Below are 18,427 nucleotides of genomic sequence, written 5' to 3' on the forward strand. Positions count from 1 at the left end.
GGATAAGAGGTGAATCAGTGATGCGGTGAAATTGTCAGTATTAGTTAAAGCCACTCCATCACAGAGAGCTGGGTTGACTGATACAGAAGAATTTGTCATGTGATATGTCTTAGCCTACTGATGATCCAGGCTTAAGGCAAGGAGTATTTTCAATATGCTAAAAGAGCATGTCAGTGATCTTACACATACACAAATGTTTGCTGCAAGTCTTGGGTGGGCCTAATACTTCAGAAGGCATCATAATTTCCACGTGTTGGTCAGCTGTAGGGCAGCAAGTGCCAGCACTGAAGGCGCTGGAGCTTTCAAGGGAGAGCTGCATCGGTTACATGTGGATGAGAAATGTTCGCCAGAACAAGTATTTCATGTCAATGAAATCAAATTGTTCTGGAAGCACATGCTAGAGTGTACATTTATTCATCAAGACTTCAAGACAATGCCAGGATTCCAGGCACTCAAAGCCTGTAACTCTTTTTGAAGGGCTCCAATTCAAGCTTCTTAGCACCAGGTAACTCTATAGAGCACTCAAGAACGTGAACAAGCATGTGCTCCCCATTTATGACTGCCAGGACAGGCCTGAAGGACATTACCATCATCTGAGGGCTGGTTTTGAACTCTTTTATTCTGTAGGCAAGAGAATACTGTAGGCAAAACAACACCTCATTCAAGATTCTGATCTTAGAGAATGCTCCAGGGCATCCCCAGCACACTGGTGACATGCATCTTGATGTAAAGGTTGTGTATCTGCCACCAACACGACTGTACCCATTCAACCAATGGACCTACACACAGCAGCTACATTCAAAGCATATTATTTACACAAAAGCTGCTGCAGGCAGTTGAAGCACTGAATCTGGGCAAACGATCTGAGAGTTTTGGAAAGGTTGCAAACTCTAAATGCTGCCCGGACCATCAATGAATGATGCATGGGAAGACACACAAAGCATGAATGTCAGCTGGAAGGTTTGAAGATATGTGAACACATTCAAAATATTTAGCAAAGTCTGCTATTGATGAAATAGTAACAAGATATTAATGCTTGAGATACAGAACTGGATATTGATGAAGAGGATATTGATAACGTTGTTGGCATTGGGGCTGAAGAACTTTCCAACAAGGAGTTAACTGGAGAAACAAAGCATTTGAGGCAAAGGAATAAGATGTTATACCTAAGGAACCAAGAAAGTTCACAGCAAAGAAACTGGCAGAGGCATTTGCAACTATGAGCACTGGTGTACAAATGCTAGAAATAAACATCAATTACGAGAAATTTGCAGGAGTTGATGGGCAGACACAGGATGCTCCTGCTTGTTACAAATATATAATGAAACAAATTATTCACTCAAGACTTTATTGTTTTCTTAAAGAACACAAGTTCTGATGCCCCAGTGCCTTCTATCAGTTATTCCTGGGTCATCAATAGGGAAATTGATGACCCCATCATCGTAGCATCCCTATCATCTAGCAATTAATTTTAGTTCAATGCTTCAAACATTCTTCAGGCCCAGTGAGCTATCAACTGTGTATGTTGAGTATCTATACCACCATTCTTTTTTACTTTTGGTACAGCAGTCAATAAATTACACGAGATATTCAACATGTTATTATAAAATAGATGATGTTGCCCAACTTTAGGCTAATGTGTTCTGAGAACATATAAGGCTGGCTAGACTAAGCTATTATGTTCAGTACGTTAGGTGTATTAAATGCATTTGTGGCTTATTTGATATTTTCAACTTTATATGGGCTTATTGGGATGTAACCCAATCATAAATCAGGAAAAAAAGAAAAAGGAAATGTTAAAAGAAGAAATCTTGTAATTTCAAGAAGTAAAAAAGAACAATGGGTTAAAATAGAAGTAAACAGACTATACTTCTCATGAGTTTTGTAAAAATTGCTTGACAGTTGAAGCAAAAAAGACCATCATCCAATATGGTGCTTTGGTGTATGAAAAGGAAATACTTAAGACAATTATAGTAAAGAATGGGGAATGTAAATGTAAAGGGACTGAATGGAGGTAAGGTTTCTACATACCAAAGTGCTAAAATGTTGATACCATAAACTGTGATAACTTATATACATACAATACAATTGGGATACAAAGAATTATACTCAAAAACATCATAAATACATCAAATGGAATCCTAAAAATTAGAGTAGCCACAGGAAGGCAAAAAACAAAAAACAAACAAACAAACAAAAACCCAGGTAAAAAGGGAACAAGAAAAAACAAATCATACAGTGGCATCTGTAAGCCCTAACATATCAATAATTCTTTTAAATTTAAATGGTCTAAATATACCAATTAACAACAGAAATAGTAATGGATAAAAAGAAAGCATGACTGCAGCACATGCTATTCACAGAAACCTACTCAAATATAACACTACAGGTAAGGTTGAAAATAAAATTATTGAGAAATATAAGCCATGCAAACACTAACCAAAAAACACAATAGTGACTATATTAATATCAGGGAGAGTATACTTCAAAGAAAATTTACAGGGACAAAAAGGGACATTACATAATGATAAAAGGGTCAATACACCAAGATGACATAGCAGTGCTAATGGGTATGCACCAAACAACAGAGCTTTGAAATACATGAAGTAAAATCTGATACAACTTAAAAGGAGGAATAAACAATTCTGGGAATTATATTGAAGTACTTCAACAACCCCTCTCAGCTACTGATAGAAATACTAGACAGAAAATCAGCAAGGAGACTGAAAATCTGAATAACATTATCAACCAACAGGATGATGTCGATATTTATACAAACTCCACCCAACAGTAGAATACACATTCTTCTCAAGCAGGGTTACAGAACATTCATCAAGACAGACCTTATCCTGGGTCATAAAACAAACCTAAACAAATGTAAACAGCCAAGTCAAACAAAAAACAAATCAATAAGAAAAAGAGAACACAAAATACTCCAGACACTAGGAAATTGAGCAAAATACTTATAAATAACCCTTGGGTTAGAGAGGAAGATTTGAATAAATATTTAGAACTGAATGAAATGTAATTAAAACATTAAAATTTGAGGTAAAGCTAAGACAGTGCTGAGGGAAATGTACAGAATTTAATGCTCACATTAGAATAAAAGATCTCAAATCAATAACCTAAGCACCTACCTCCAGAAACTGCAGAGAAAAACACCACTGACGCAAGTAGGAGAAAGGATATAATAAAGATCAGAACAGAAATCAGTGAAATTAGGAACAAAGAGAGAAAAAACAATGCTATAAAGTGCTGGTTCTTTGAAATGATCAAAAAGATAGATAAATCTCTACAAACACTGGCAAAGATAAAAAGAGAGTTGACACCTTTCCAGTATCAGGAATAAAACAGTTAAGTACACATTTGGCTGCCATCAAAAAGATAATAAAAGAATACTTGAAACAAAAAAGAAAATTTAGATGAAATGGATTAATTCCTAGAAAAAGATACATTGAAAATTCATCCAATATGAAATACTCTGAATAATTCTATACACATTAAATAAAATAAATACATAATTAAAAAGCATCCAAAGAAAACTCTCCAGGCCTAAATGGTTCACTGGAGAATTGCTAACAAATATTAAAATAACAAATAAAACCAATTCTACACACTATCTTCAAAATAATAGAAGGAACATTTCCCAACCCATGTTGGGAGGCCAGTATCACCTAAACACTAAGTTCAGATACACTACCAAAAAAAAAAAGGAAGCTAGTTACATATCATTATTACTCATGAAGGAAAATCTCTTCAACAAAACACTAGCATATTGAATACTGTAATATATAAAAATAATTATACCCCATGACCAACTGGGGCTTATTCCAAGGATACAAGGCTGTTTCAATATTCAAAACTCAAATGTAATACATCATTATCAATAGGCTACAGAAGAGGAAAAAATGATTATAACAATTGATATACAGAGAAAGTATTTGACAAAATTCAGCACCCATGCACAGTAACTAAAATACCTCACCAAATTAGAAATAAGGGAAACTTTCTAAAATTGGTAAGAAAACTCTATGAAGAAAACTTTACATCATAATTAATAATGAAAAACTGATTATTTTTCCCTTAATATCAGAAGCCAGGCAATGATATCCTTTTTTACTACAACTATTCAACATATTGGAAATCCTAGCTATTGCAGTAGGACAAGAAAAGGAAATAATATTTACACAGGTGGGAAAAAAGAAATAAAATGGTCTCTATTTGCAGGTAATATTTCTATGTGGAAAAATCCCATTATCAAAAGAAATGGCTACAATTCAGCAAGGTTGATACTAAAATAACACCCAAAATAATTATATTTCTGTATACTAGCAAAGATTGTGTGGAAACTGGAAGTTGAAAAACAATACTGTATAATCACTTAAAAAAAACTGTACATACAAATCTTATAAAAAATTGTATAGGACCTATTATTGAAATTTGTAAAACAGTAATAAAACAAATCAAGAAATACTTAAATGTAGAGACATATTACATTCATGAACTGGAAGACTCAACACAGTAAAGATCCTAATTCTTAACAAACCGATTAGCCAATTTAACTCAGTTTCTATCAAAATTCAATATATATATATTTTTTGTAAAACTAGACAAGCTTATCCAAAAGTTTATGTGGAAATTCAAAGTAATAAGGGGCACTTAATAGGTTTTTAAAAAGAATAGAGAGGAATAACTACCCAATTAAAATATTTACATGTAACTATAGCAATCAAGTAAACCGACAGCACAGGACAAGAAAAAGTCTGAATATTAGTTATTTAAAACACATGAAGAAAAGGTTAGTTTTTTAAATACCAAAGCCTTAAGTAGTCTTAACTGGTGCAAATAAAATGTGCCCACTCATATGTGTATTCTTATCTCCTCAAAAATAAATGTATTTGATGGCTCAAGCTTTAATGTTTCCGGCAAAAATTAAGTTCCTTAAGAGTAGAGAAAATGTTTTAGAACAAAGCTGTTCAATGAAAGTTTCCAAACCTGCCCTCAACTGTCTAATTCTCCTGACATCGGACAGGAGTGAATGTATATACATGACACATAAAGAATCTAGGTCCTTTGCCTCTGAAAGAAAACTCTTCTTCTCCAAGTAAACTAAGGAATCCATGACCACAGATGAAGTGCCATAGTCTTGACAAAGAAGTCTGTAATAAACTGTTTGTTGTTCATTTTCTAAGTTTATCCTTTAAAAAAAAAATTTCCTGAGATAACACTGCAGTGTAAACTAAGGAGAAAGGTGTAGCTCAAGATTTTCCTAAGGGCATAATAACCACTGGTCTCTCTAGTGGATGAATTCTTGGATGTAGAATAAGGTTCTAGCTGGATCAATTTTGAATATGATTCTTTAGATGACAGTTGGTATCCTACAACATAAAGTTTTCTCATAGGGAAGAGAACTGTGGGGTTCCTCTTTGGTATGAATGATCAGATTCTGAGTAAGATGTTTCTTCTGTGGTGACATTCAAAAAGTCCTTCCCCAGTAGAAGCTCTTGGAGGTCGACTGAGGACTGCCCATTTGTGAAGGGTCTCCCCACATCTGTTACACTGACAGGGTTTCTCCCAGTATGAACCCTTTGATGCTGAGTGAGGGATGAGCTGCGACTGAAGGCCTTTCCACACTCACTGCACTCATAGGGCTTCTCTCCAGTGTGTATGATGGAGTGTCGAATGAGATTTGTGCTCCAGCAGAAGGATTTCCCACACTCAAGGCATTCATAGGGCTTCTCTCCACTGTGAATCCGCTGGTGTCTTGTGAGGCCTGACCTACGGTTGAAAGCCTTCCCACATTCCATGCATTCATAGGGCTTCTCTCCAGTGTGAATACTGAAGTGTCGAATGAGGTCTGCCCGGTTACTAAAGGCTTTCCCACATTCTTTGCACTCAAAAGGTTTTTCTCCAGTGTGGGCCCTTTTGTGCAAGATAAAAGTTGAGCAGTGGGTGAAGGCCTTTCCACATTCAGTGCACACATAAGGCTTCTCCCCAGTGTGAATGCGCTGGTGCCTCTTGAGGTATGACCTGTGGTTAAAGGCCTTCCCACACTCGAGGCACTCAAAGGGCTTCTCCCCAGTGTGAATGACATAGTGGTGAATGAGGGCTGCACTCTCACAGAAAGCTTTCCCACACTCACTGCACTCATAGGGCTTCTCCCCAGTGTGACTCTGCTGGTGCCACATGAGGTATGACCTGTGTTTGAAGACCTTGCCACACTCAAAGCATTCATAGGGATTCTCGCCACTGTGGATGATGTAGTGTCGAATGAAACCTGGTCTATCTCGGAAGGCTTTTCCACATTCTTTGCACACAAAGGGTTTTTCTCCAGTGTGGCTCCTATTATGCAAGACAAAAGTGGAGCGGTGGGTGAAGGCCTTTCCACATTCATTGCACTTGTAAGGCTTCTCGCCACTGTGAATCCGTTGGTGTTGTGTAAGGTGTGACTTGCGGTTGAAGGCCTTCCCACACTCCATGCACTTATAGGGCTTCTCCCCCGTGTGGACCATGTGGTGCTGAAGAAGGTAAGTGCTCTTACTAAATGTTTTCCCACACTCTGTGCATTCATAGGGCTTAACTCCAGAGTGAATCCTCTCATGTCGAGCAAGGAGGCGTTTCTTGTTAAAAAACTTCCCACATTCATTGCATTTAAAGGTATTTTCCTCTTCCTGCATCACGGGATCTTTACCTGATCCACATGAGTCATGGTCACCAACAGCATGTCCTGGGGGGACTGGCTCTGGGACAACCACTGAACACACACCATCTGTTGTCTCTAAGCCACCATGTTCAGAGCTCGCCTTCCCAGGGAGCTTCTCCTTCTGGGGGTCTATTTCTGGTTCCAAGTGTCTTTCTTGCATTTCCAATGGCCCATTCTGATCCTTGGTTTGGTCCACCTGGGAGTCCCCTGGAGCTTCTTGTGATAGTTGTTCCTGGCGTGAGGTTCCCTCAGACAGGGCTGGCTTACAAGTGGTAGTTTCTGCAGTCTTAGGTTTTTCTTTGTCACCTGGAAGAAATCCAATACACAAGGGCCTGTTAATAATGCCAACACAGAAGAAAAACCAGTGAAATGCAGTGAAAAAAATGAAAATGTAAACAGTGCCTCTGTGTCTGATGTCTGCTACCTTTGAATCCAAGGATAACAATTTCTTTCCTGGTCCTTGGACTTGAAAGGGAGGCTCAGGGGAGTGGCTGAATTAGAAGACAGAGCTGGAGAGGAGACAGTCAATTCCAGACTGGATATTTATGCAAATAGGTGACTCATTTGGACCTCTAGATAGTTTATGTTGAAGAGATAACTCAGGGCAATGCCTGGCTGCAGTAGAAAGATCAATGATGTGATTAGAAAGTTGGGGCTTTGAACCATAACAACTGGGCTTCAGGAAAGAGAAGGAGAGAGGGCAGAAAACTGAGTCATGTAGGCAATGATTCAATGAGGCTCAATAAAACTTTAGACTCTGAAGCCAGCTGACACCCCCCCACTGGCAATGCCAGGAGAGTAATGAGTCTCTGAGAACATGATAGCTCACATTAGGTATTTGTCCAAAAACCGTTCCTGAAAGACACCTAATGCAGACTTACTGGACAAAGACTACAAAAACCATCTTAAGCTCAAAGAGCTAAAGAACGATATAAAGTCATGAAAACATGCATAAGCAAAGTGGAAATACCAACAAAGAGCCAAAAAACCTAAAAAGAAGCCATAAAGAAATTCTGGAGCAGAAAAATGTTCAATAACTGAGGTAAAATATTCCCTAGAGGATTTCAAGGAAAATTTGAGCAGGAAGAAGGATCAGCAAAGTTGAATATTAATTAGACAACAGAAATGATTGAGTCTAAGGAACATGAAAAAAAAAATTACCGAAGAAAACCAAACAGGGCCTAAGGGACATGTGATACATCATCAAGCAAGTGAGATTCCCAGAAGGAGATAGAAAAGGTCAGGGAAAATATTTGAAGAAATGAATGAAAACTTCCCAAGTTTAATGAAAAACAGCAATATAAACATCCAAGATGCTCAATGAACTCTTAAGAAAAATGAACTCAGACTCACACTGAGAAAAAAATAATCACCAAACTTTTCAAAGTCAAAAACTGAGTATCTTAATACCAAGTGTGAAGCAACTTATCACATACAAGAAGTCCTTAATAAAATTAAAATGATTCTTATCAGAAACTTGAAAGGGCAGAAGGCAGTGGGTCAATATATTTAAGTAGAAAAAAACCCAAAAACCTATCAACTAAGAATCTTATACCTGGCAAAACTGTCCTTCAGGAGTGAAGGAGAAATTAAGACATTCCCATATATAAAAGTTGAGGCAATTTGTTACCACTAGACCTGCTCTGCAAGAAATTCTCAAAGGAGTCCTGTAAGGTGAAATGCAATGACACTTGACAGTTAACTCAAAACCATTTAAAGAAATAAAAATTTCAATAAAGGTAAATACATGGGCAATAATAAAAGCTAGTACTGAAACAATGGTTTAAGTTCACTTTTGTTTTATATATTATTTAAGAATTAATTTTTCACAATTGTCTAAAAGCTAGTATTATAACTTTAGTTGATAACTCCACAGGTAACTTCTTACATAATTTAAGAAACTAAAGCATTTGTAAGAGTTATTAGTTAAGCTTTAGGGTATATGATATATAAAAATGAACTGAAAAGGGTGAGAACAGAGCTGTAAAGGAATATTTTTTGTCAGTGAAATTAAGCCAGTATAAAATTAAATTCGTATTATGATTTTAAGACATTAAATGTAATCCCCACGAGATGAACAAATTTCTCAAAACACAAAACCTACCAAGACTAAATCACAAAGAAACAGAAAGCCTGAACAGACACGTAACTAGTAAGGAGCTTTAGTTAGTAATCAAAAATCTCCCAACTAAGAAAAATCTAGACCTGAAGCTTCACTGAGGCTACACACGTGAACTGTATCAAACATTTTTTTAAACTATTGCTGATCCAAGTTTTTATTTACAGATTGAATACTGTATCAAACATTTTTAAAGAATGAATACCAGTCTTTCTCAAATTCTTCCAAAAAACTAAAGAGGGGGAAATACCTCAACTCATTCTAAGCATTACCCTGTATTACTGTAACACCCAGGACCACCCTGACACCAAAGCCAAAGACGACCACAGAGCAACATCCCTATGAACACCACTGCAATAGCCCTCAGCAAGATATTAACAAACCAGTTGGCAGCACTCTAAACGGAGCTCACACCATGACCACCTGGGTTTATCCTGTAACACAAGGATGGTTTAACACGAAAAATGATCAGTGTAATACACCAAATTAACAGAAAGGAAAAAGTCATGTTTTTTAAATTTCATTTTCAGATGGTTCATTATCAGTGTCTAAATAAAACTGATTTTGTGTTGACTTTGTATCCTGCTACTTTGCTGAACTCATTTATTAGTTGTAACAATTATTTTGTGGCATCTTTAGGGTGTTCTACATATAAGATCACATCATCTGCAAAGGTAATTTTACTTCTTCCTTTTAAATTTAGACACTTCTACTTTTCTTTCTTGCCTAATTTCTCTGTCTAGAACTTCCAGCATTATGTTGAATAAGTGATGAAAATGTATATCCTTGCCTTGTTTCTGATCTTAGAGGAAAAGTTTTCAGTATTTCCCCATTGAGTAAGAAGTTTTCCATGGGCTTTTCATATGTGGATTAGAAGAAAACATAGGGCAAAACTTGTATGATTTTAAATCTGCAAAGAAGTAAAAAGCTAACCTTTTCAAACAATATGGCTTCTCTCTCACTTACCAACTTTACATTTCCCTGTATGGCCCCGGAAGATGACTGGTTAGCCAGAGACGGGTAAGATTCCTCAAGGGAGGAACAACCTAAGACAGGCACAGTCGCAGGGGGGCCATCAGGTGAGAAATTGGGGATCAACAGAGGTGAGGTTTAGAACCTCACCCCCCATTTTGAGAGAAATCTGTATCCGTGGATGTTTTATTGCCCTTGTCTAGCTTGGATTAACACATAGTCTACAGGCACACACCTGATCATCTACATTTGCTCTCTTAAAACACTAAGCTATGTTTTCTACCTTTATCTTGCATCTACCTACCACTTCAGCATTTTATTAAAAAAATAATAATAATAATAAAGGGAGAAATGTGGGATTCACGTATAAATCAAGTATAAAAATCAAACGAATATTCATATTTGACCTGATTGTTTATAGTTCATAATGAGTGATCAAAACCGAAAGTTTCTGTGATGACTGCCCTTGTACTGTTCACCATGTAAGAACTTATTCACTATGTAAGAATTTGTTCACCATGTAAGAACTGGTTCGTTATGCTTCAGAAGATGGGAGACTGACGAGAATTAGGCTTGGGGTGGACTAATGATTGTGCATTGAGCACTGACTCCCCTATACAGAATTTTATTGTTGTTAACAACCATTTGATCAATAAATATGAGATATGCCCTCTCAAAAAAACAAAAAAAAACTTGTATGATTTTGGTTTTAATAATTTCTTGGGTATGTACCAAAGGCACAGTCAACAAAAGAAAAAAATTAACAAATTAGAGTTCACAAAAATTAAAAATCTTTGTGCATCAAGACTGCATCAATAGAGCAAAAAGTTAATCCAAAGAATAGGGGAAAATAGTTGCAAATTATCTCTGATATGGGATTAATATCCAGAATAGATAGAGGACTAAAACAACAAAAAAAGCAAACCAATTAAAAAACAGACAAAGTACATGAATAGACTTTTCTACAAGGAAGATAATACAAATGGCTGATAAGCACAAAAAAGATGTTCAAAATCATTAATCATTAGGAAAATGCAAATCAAAACTATGAGACACTATATCATACCTATCAGGATCGCTGCTATCAAAACTACAAAGTAACAAATATTGGTGAGGATGTGGAGAAATCAGAACTCTTGTGTACTATTGTCAGGAATGTAAAATAGTATAGTATCTGTATAAAACCATATGGCAGTTCATCAAAAAATTAAAAACGGAATTACTATATGTTCCAGCAATGCCATTTCTTGTTATGTATTCACGAGAATTGAAACTAGGGTCTCAGGGATAGATATCTGTACATCCATGTTCACAACAGCATTATTCACAATCACTAAAACAAGGAAGCAACCTAAATATCCGCTGAGGATGAATGGATAAGCAAAATGTGGCCTACACATACACACATACACAAAGGAGTACCACTGAGCTTTAAAAAGGAAGGAAATTTTGACACATGCTATGACATGGACAAACCCCAAGTACAGTGTGCTCAGTGAAATGAGCCAATTGCCAATAAAACAACAAAAAGCCCAAGAACTTTGTGATTCACTACAGGACATACTTAGAACGCCCACATCAGATACAGCCAGTAGAACTGGCTGCCGGCGGGGGCGGGGGGGGGCCAAGAGAGGCAGGGAAATAGGGGAATTATGGTATAACGGGCACAGAGTTTCAGGTTTACGTGATGAAGAGTCACAGAGATGGATGTTGGTGATGGTTACAGGACATCATCAATGTATTAATATCACTTAGCTAAACATTTAAAAGTGGGTAAGATGATATTTTATGCTATGCACTTTTACCACACACACATGCACAAAAGATAACATGAGGAATGTACAAAGAATTCCTATAAACCAAAAAGAATGGCCGATAAGCACAAAATAGGCATTTATCATGAAAGCACACTTAAAATACAGATTGGCCCACATCATAAGGTGCTAAAGCTCCTTAGCAATGAAGGAAAAACAAATCAAGACCATAGAAGGTAGGACCTCATGTTCCTTTGATCGTCAAAAACTGAGGAGCCCTACAGAACGAGCACCGGGCGAGGCGCAGGCAGGAGGCGCCTCCGTTCTCTCCTGGTGGGGGTGTCAGCCTGTAGGGCCCCTGTAGGGCCCCTTCAGAGCACAATGCGAATAGTCTTGTAAGACTTAAAACTTTCCAAAGCCTCTAATTCAACAATTTCACTCCTGAGAAACATCAAAACACGCCCGCAATTCCGTGCAAGACGACCAGTATGTAAGGGCTCTTGGCAGCACTGCTTGTGAGAGTGACAAGATGTGGACAATTAAATGTCGCAGGGAGTGGACGAATACAGCGTGACACAGAGTGTTTTTTATGGCTCTTCTTCAACTGTGAGGAACACGAGCCTATTTTTATGTTGAGTAGAGAAACAAGAAGAACGTAAGTGAAGGAAACCTTTCCCTGAGAAGGTGTGACCTAGACTCCGGGTCAGGAACTGGCCAAGGCCAGTGGAAGACCTTTGCCACAAGGGAAAAGGAGCGGCTGCAGACGTGTCTCAGGAGTGCAGACGGGTGGGGAGCGGGCAATGGGGGGGCGGGCTTGCCACCCCCGAGCGGACACATCAGTGGCCACGTGCTGACACCCAGGGCCGGGGAGCTGCTACGTGCTGGGAGGGGTGGACGCAGGTGGAGGTGGGGGGGTTCTCTGACGCTGTACCCAGGCTCTCAACTGCCCAGATGGCAGGACGACTGGCTGGAACTTGGGAGGTGGGAAGGGTTCCTTGCCAGGCACTGCTGCCTCTGGGTCAAAGGGCTGTGTGGCTTGAAACCACTAGAGGCCAGAACAAGCAGCTCCCGAGGGAACCAGGAGCAGCGGTCTCCCGGCCTCAGGCCTGCAGGCCCTCCTCCCGCCCGCCTCTAGGCTCCTACCTGCACAGGCGCTCTGCGGGAGGCCTTTCGTCACTGGCCACAGCTGCTGCCCGTGCTCCAGCTGGTACATCAGCTCAGGTCCGGGAACAGGACAGCCTACTCATGGAGAAAGAAAGAAAGAAGACATAAGTATTTTTGTGAAAAGAAACAAAATCTCTCAATCTATTCTGGGACTGCTGGCTCCCATCCGCACAAAATGGTGACATGCAGACCTAGAAACAGAAGGCATCCCATACCGAGTGGAGGTTCAATTTCTAATATCACGTCAAAAACTAACTATACGGAGGATTATCATATTCAAAGGAGTATATGTACAATTTAAATGCATCATGCTATTTCAAAATTGAAATAAATTTATGAAGTTAAACAACTGACATATTTAAGATACTGACTCTTTTCATTCAAAACAAAGTACGTGTCTTCATTGAGCTAGGCCCTATTTTTAGATCCTAAGCAAATTTTTATATTGCTCTTCCTACAGACCATAGATAAGATCAGGCTTCCGCCCCCGGATTCCCCACTATGTTCCTGGCACATACTGTGATCAACGCCATCTCACAGACGGGGACACGAGGGCCCAGGTAGTGCTGTGACCGGCCGAGCAGCACAGACCCTGGGCTCTAGCCGACTGTGCTCGTGTGCGGTCTTCCTCAGAGCTACGCATCGCTGCTCCGGAAGGCACTGCGACCAGGCCTGAGGGTGCGGTGCGCCCCGAGGAGAGACGGCAGCAGGGGTGCGGGGGTTCTGAGCTGCTAAGGCGCGCAGCCCACGTGCCCAAGCGCTCTCCTGAGCCCACTCTGGGAGCCCCCTCCACCCCTGCTGCAGCCCTGCGGGGTGGACATGGCACTGCCCGGTTGAGCAGCGAGCACGCCGGGACACAAGCAGGTGCAGTGTCTTGCCTGGGGCCAAGCAGTTTTTAAGGGACAGAGTGAGGACTGAACACCAGGGGTCTGGCTTCAGACCCTGGGCTTCCAAACACTACACTATGGAGGACACGGGGAGCACCCTCACGTGTGGCCAGCAGCCTGAGACCGCGGGGAGGGTGGTGGAGAGGCAGGGTGTGCGCGCGGAGATCCATCCTCAGGGCACGGGGGCTGGGAGTGGGGCACCCTCATCGGCTCCGGATGTCAGCAGTTCACAAACTACTAGGAAACAATCCAACTGAGAATGCTACACAGTGGGATGGCCACAGACGGACACTGACAGAAACATCGAATGTGGCCTACTGTCATCATTTCAACAAAAGACGTTTTTTTACTACAAAAAACAATACAGAGGAGAGCTTCATCAAATGAACCCATGTGCTCTACACTGAGTGAAGCTGTGTGAGGGACTCGCCGCACCGGCCGAGTGCTCCTGCCTCCGGGGAGGACCGCGACAGCACGAGAAGGAAACGGGCGGAGCAGGAGCAGGGCCTGGGGCAGGCTGGACACCTGGCCAGTGCGCCACGGGCCTAAGTGAGCTGTGACTGCATTAACCACGTTTTGTAAAAGTGACCCACTTTTTAATTTTTCTTAAGATTCCTTCAAAAGCTAAATCTTACTGCTTCGGTGAGTGGGGAGCCCACAGTCACTTTCCTTGCGGGCAGGTCAACCTGAAAACGCAGCAATGAAACCAAAACACACGTTTTGTCCCAGCGAGCTCACACTGCGCTCCCTCTAGTGAGAAGGGGGAAATTGGCAAGTTGGGGGGCGTGGTGTGAAGATGCAGCACTGAGCCTGGGTCGCCCCTCAACAACCATCAGGAGGCAGGAAAGGGAGAGAGGAATGCACGGCCCAGGGTGTCTCCCGGCACCCCTGCCGAAGCGCCCACGCACGCTCTGACTGGGTCACTCAGCTGCTGCGTGACTGGCAAGAACGTCCAGCAAATACTTTGATGGGAGAAGCAGGAAGTGTGTGTGTTTCTGTGTGATAAATGTCTGCAGCAACCTCCAGCCCAGGTGTGACAACAAAAAGTGTGTTCAGACACTGCCAAGTGTGCCCTGGGAGGTAACATCATCCTTAAATGACAAACACTGGCTTGAAGGATAAAAATAAGGTGATGGGAGGAAGCAGGTATAAGGAGACCTCCCAGGGGAGGCGGCCGAGTCCACGGTGGGCGAGGACGCGGGAACTGTGTGGGAGGGGCGGCCACGGGAGGGGCTGAGTGATCAAGCTCCTGGCCTCACCAGGGGGAGGGCACAGCAGGGGAAAGAGCCCAAGGCCCAGGCTGGCAAGGGAATGGGGAGCTGGGGACAGAGGTGACGGTGAGCGCTGAGGGCGGCACGGCCAGACGGCGGACCTGCAGACAGTTTGTCATGAAACCCCCAAGTGTACCTGACCTTTCCCAGCTCTGTGCCATCTCCTCTCGTTGCCAGAGAACATGGCTGCAGGTCTCCAGGGACAGGCACGTCTCGCCCTGAGCCCCAGACCCCCAGCCCTGCTCTCCCTCAGGCTCAGTGGTCTGTCGCGACCACCCTCAAGCGGAGAAACGGGGCAGCGGCTGCTTCTCAGCCTGGGCACTCCTAGCATGGTGGGCTGGATGAGTTCTTTGTCGAGGGGCCATCCTGTCCAGCCAGGGTGCTTGGCACCATCTCTGGGCTCTAACCTAGATGCCAGTGCCACCCACGCCCACGTGCGACAACCGAAGCGGCTACACACACTGCCAAGTGTCTCCTCGGGCACAGCTGTGGAGGGGCCCTACTCTAAGTTCCCTCTCCCGTCCTGGCAGAGGATCTCGGCCCCAGAAACAAGTGGCGACCACCAAGGCCCAGAGCCGAGATGGTGCAGAACAATACCCGCTGGCAGTGGGGGCAAAGGCCTCCCGGGGGCCTGACTCAACCCCTTCCTGGACCCCGTCCCCAAGCGCGGCTCTGCCACCTGGGCTGTGGGGACACTGAGCCCACAGGCCCGCTCAGTCAGCTATCTTCCCAGGACACGAGGGGAGAACCTCAGACAGAGGCCAGTCTGTGCTGGACAGTGGGGTGAGGTCCAGGCAGGAATGGGCCACGGGGGCCTCAAAAATGCCCCACAGAGCCCAGCAGCAGCGTAAGAAGAACCAAGCGCAGACAAGCAATCTGGGGACACACGGAGCAAGGACGGGGCGGCCAGTCCTGTCACAAACCTGCCCTTCTGAAGAGTGACACGACCTAAGCCAGCCAGCACCCAGCACGGGACAGAGGCCCACAAGCCAGCGCAGAGTCCTGGTGGGCCCGGGGCCCCTCCCAGCCCCTCCCAGGGGGACCGGAAATCTGCCCTTGGATTCTGCAGGGCGGCCCGTTTCCCCGCCACTTTCCAGGAGCCGAAGGGGGACCATGTGTGTTGCCCAAAAAGACAGGGCAGCAGGAGGTGGGTCTGCAGAGTGGCTGACGCGTGGGCGGGAGGGAGGGAGGGAGGGAGGGCTGGCGCTGAGGCTCCCTGCGCAGCCGGATGGAGCCACAGGTTGCAGGCAAGGAAGCGCTGGGTGGGGAGGCCTTACCCAGGGACACCAGGAGCCCACAGTTTTCCAGCATCACCTCCTGGTAGAGGGTCCTCTGGGCTGGGTCCAGCTGCCCCCACTCCTCCCGGGTAAAGGTCACGGCCACATCATCGAAGGTCACGGACACCTGGAAAGTCAAACAGAGGTAGCAGCGTTGGCCTTGGGGCTGCTGGGTGGGATCAGCACCTGACTGCATTGCTGGTGAAGGTACAGCGTGATCAAGGGCCGAATCACCAAGCGCCTCCCAGGGCTGAGCTCCGTGCTGGGCTCTCGGGGGAGATGGATGATGCTCTGGGCAAAACGCAAAGGTAGAGAGTCACACACAAGACAGTGGAAATGACGTGCAGTGTGAGGTGCAGTGAGGGCTCTAGGATGCCCAAGGAATAAGTAAATAATGGTGTGACTGTATCAGTAATGGTAACAACACAGCACCTGAGCCTCATCACTCTGCTAGCCGCCCGCCCCGTGCTGAGGGCTCCACATCCTGGTTAAAGCCACTAAAGGCCCCAGCTTAAGTCATCGTTTTCACCATTGTTCTCCTGGCTAAAAAAACTTCATTTGGACTTTGCCTTGCTAATGTTACTCTCACTACTATAGTTTACCTTCACCTCAATAATCAGATCTCCAGCAGATGTAAGACCACATGCCCATAATAACTGGACCCACTAAACACAAGAAACTCAGCCACCCCACACTCAGAGGAACAGCCTGTGTTCTGTGATTTAAATGCTCCAAGACACTGGCTCACGGCACCTCACCTGCACCTTCACTACTCACATCTCTGCGCTCTCTGGTTTCGCCTTATCAGTTTTCTTGGGTCAATGTTTCAATTAAACACTTGGCAACTGATTCATAAATAAGAACTCTGTGATATTACTCATTTCTGTTGCTGGATAGACTCACAATACTGGCACATTTTGGGCAGAGAGAGGATAGAAATTCAACTAGGAGGACCTCAATACTGACTACTAGAGGTCATATATTTAAACAATGAAAACTCTCCGACATGCAATCACATGGCATCCGAAAGGGGCAGTCAGGGGTGCACGTACAGCTGACACTGGTTGGTCTTACGTTAGAGGTAGGAGAAAAATGACGGAAAGAGTCAATGAATTAATTAATCAAGTCTTGGACGTTTACCGCCAACTGTTAGAAAAATATCATTGTTTTGTTTCCTGGGCTGTCACTAGATGGAGTAATCTGGCTTCCGGCAAGCGAGCAGGCCTCCGGGGTTGTTGTTTATGGTGGGTAAGGGGTTGGTCTCCTGCGCAGGCTGTGGGTCAGGGCTCCATCCTCTTATATGGTCTGCCTACACGATAAAGTGCCAAGCCAGCTGCACTTGTCGAAGACAAAACGCAACTGCAAAGGGCAACCCCGTGCCTTTGCTGCCCTCCAGCACGCCCGGGCGCCCTCTCCCCACCAGCAGCGCAGCAGCAATGCCCGAAACATCGTCCACTCACCTGCGCCGGGTCCATCCACGCCGCCGCCATCACGGGACCCTGCGGGGCGAGCGGCGCGGAGCGAGCGGCCCTGACCTCGGGCAACAGAAGCGGGTCCCGAGGGCTCGTCCGCCCGCCACCCCTTCGCTGTCCTGGGCGGGGTGACCACGGGTGCCTTTCGACCTCCCCGGTCGCGGGCAGGCTCACGACTCGTTCGAAGGCGCGGACCCGCTTGTGCTCGTTTTTCAAGAGCCTCACTGGAAACGGCCACAGCGCACCGACCCGATTCGCACAGCTGGCGTGGACGGAACCGGCGCACATGAGTGACGTACGCCGCCGGAGCCCGGAAGTCCCGCCCCCACACGCCAGCCGCGGGAAACGCCCCTGTTCTGGACTTTCACTAGCCCAGCGCCGAGGCCTGGGCACAGCCTTCTGGGTAATGTAGTTTTCCTCTACAGCCCACCAGCAAAAGCAGCGCATTCCCAAGTTGGTCTAACCCGGTGTAAGAGTTCCAGGCCCTGGTCCCCGCGTCTGGCCCGCTCTTCACAGTGGGCACAACCCGGGGGAACGACGAAGGAGCAAGACTGTCCTTTCTACGCCCGGGAAATTGGGGCGCAGGGGTTGCGGGCATTCCCCCGGCGTCAGGGCAAATGCAGGCCCTCGGCTGGGGTCATGACCTCCCCGTGCACCTTACCTCCTTTCTGGATCATCTCAGAGGGGATTCGGATAGATGAGCAGTTAGGTAACCACGGAAGGGAGGACTCGGGAAGTCTACCTCCAGCCCGTGCGCACGCTCAGACCGGACTCCCGGGACGCCTTTGGCGCAGCGCCGCTTCCACGT

At 44.2% G+C, this 18,427-nt stretch overlaps 1 protein-coding gene across 2 annotated transcripts; it reads right to left on the reverse strand.

Annotated features, from left to right (window-relative positions):
- Nucleotides 1-1,331: 1,331 nt before the first annotated feature.
- On the reverse strand, nucleotides 1,332-17,917 carry LOC108387459 (uncharacterized). Of its 2 annotated transcripts, XM_037026033.2 has the most exons (4): nucleotides 17,608-17,917; nucleotides 16,148-16,274; nucleotides 12,692-12,787; nucleotides 1,332-7,009 (listed from the first exon to the last, which is right to left on the reverse strand). In XM_037026033.2, the coding sequence occupies exons 1-4, from the start codon at nucleotides 17,905-17,907 to the stop codon at nucleotides 5,397-5,399; spliced, it is 2,136 nt and encodes a 711-aa protein (XP_036881928.2). In that variant the 5' UTR covers nucleotides 17,908-17,917; the 3' UTR covers nucleotides 1,332-5,396. The 2 variants fall into 2 exon arrangements, with proteins under 2 accessions (XP_036881928.2, XP_036881932.1); XM_037026037.2 differs by lacking the exon at nucleotides 17,608-17,917 and having other exon boundaries at nucleotides 16,185-16,273.
- Between the last annotated feature and the right edge of the window lie 510 nt (nucleotides 17,918-18,427).

Source organism: Manis javanica, chromosome 17, assembly GCF_040802235.1.
Source record: "Manis javanica isolate MJ-LG chromosome 17, MJ_LKY, whole genome shotgun sequence".
Taxonomy (NCBI): domain Eukaryota; kingdom Metazoa; phylum Chordata; class Mammalia; order Pholidota; family Manidae; genus Manis; species Manis javanica.

Bases quoted from the DNA above. Each gene is read 5' to 3' on its own strand.
- LOC108387459 (XM_037026033.2), bottom strand. From the start codon at position 17,907: ATGTGCGCCGGTTCCGTCCACGCCAGCTGTGCGAATCGGGTCGGTGCG. The intron at 12,788-16,147 runs GTAAGGCCTCCC...CTCCATGAGTAG, and splicing joins TGGGCTCCTGGTGTCCCTGG to GCTGTCCTGTTCCCGGACCT. The intron at 7,010-12,691 runs GTAGGAGCCTAG...GATTTCTTCCAG, and splicing joins CCCGCAGAGCGCCTGTGCAG to GTGACAAAGAAAAACCTAAG.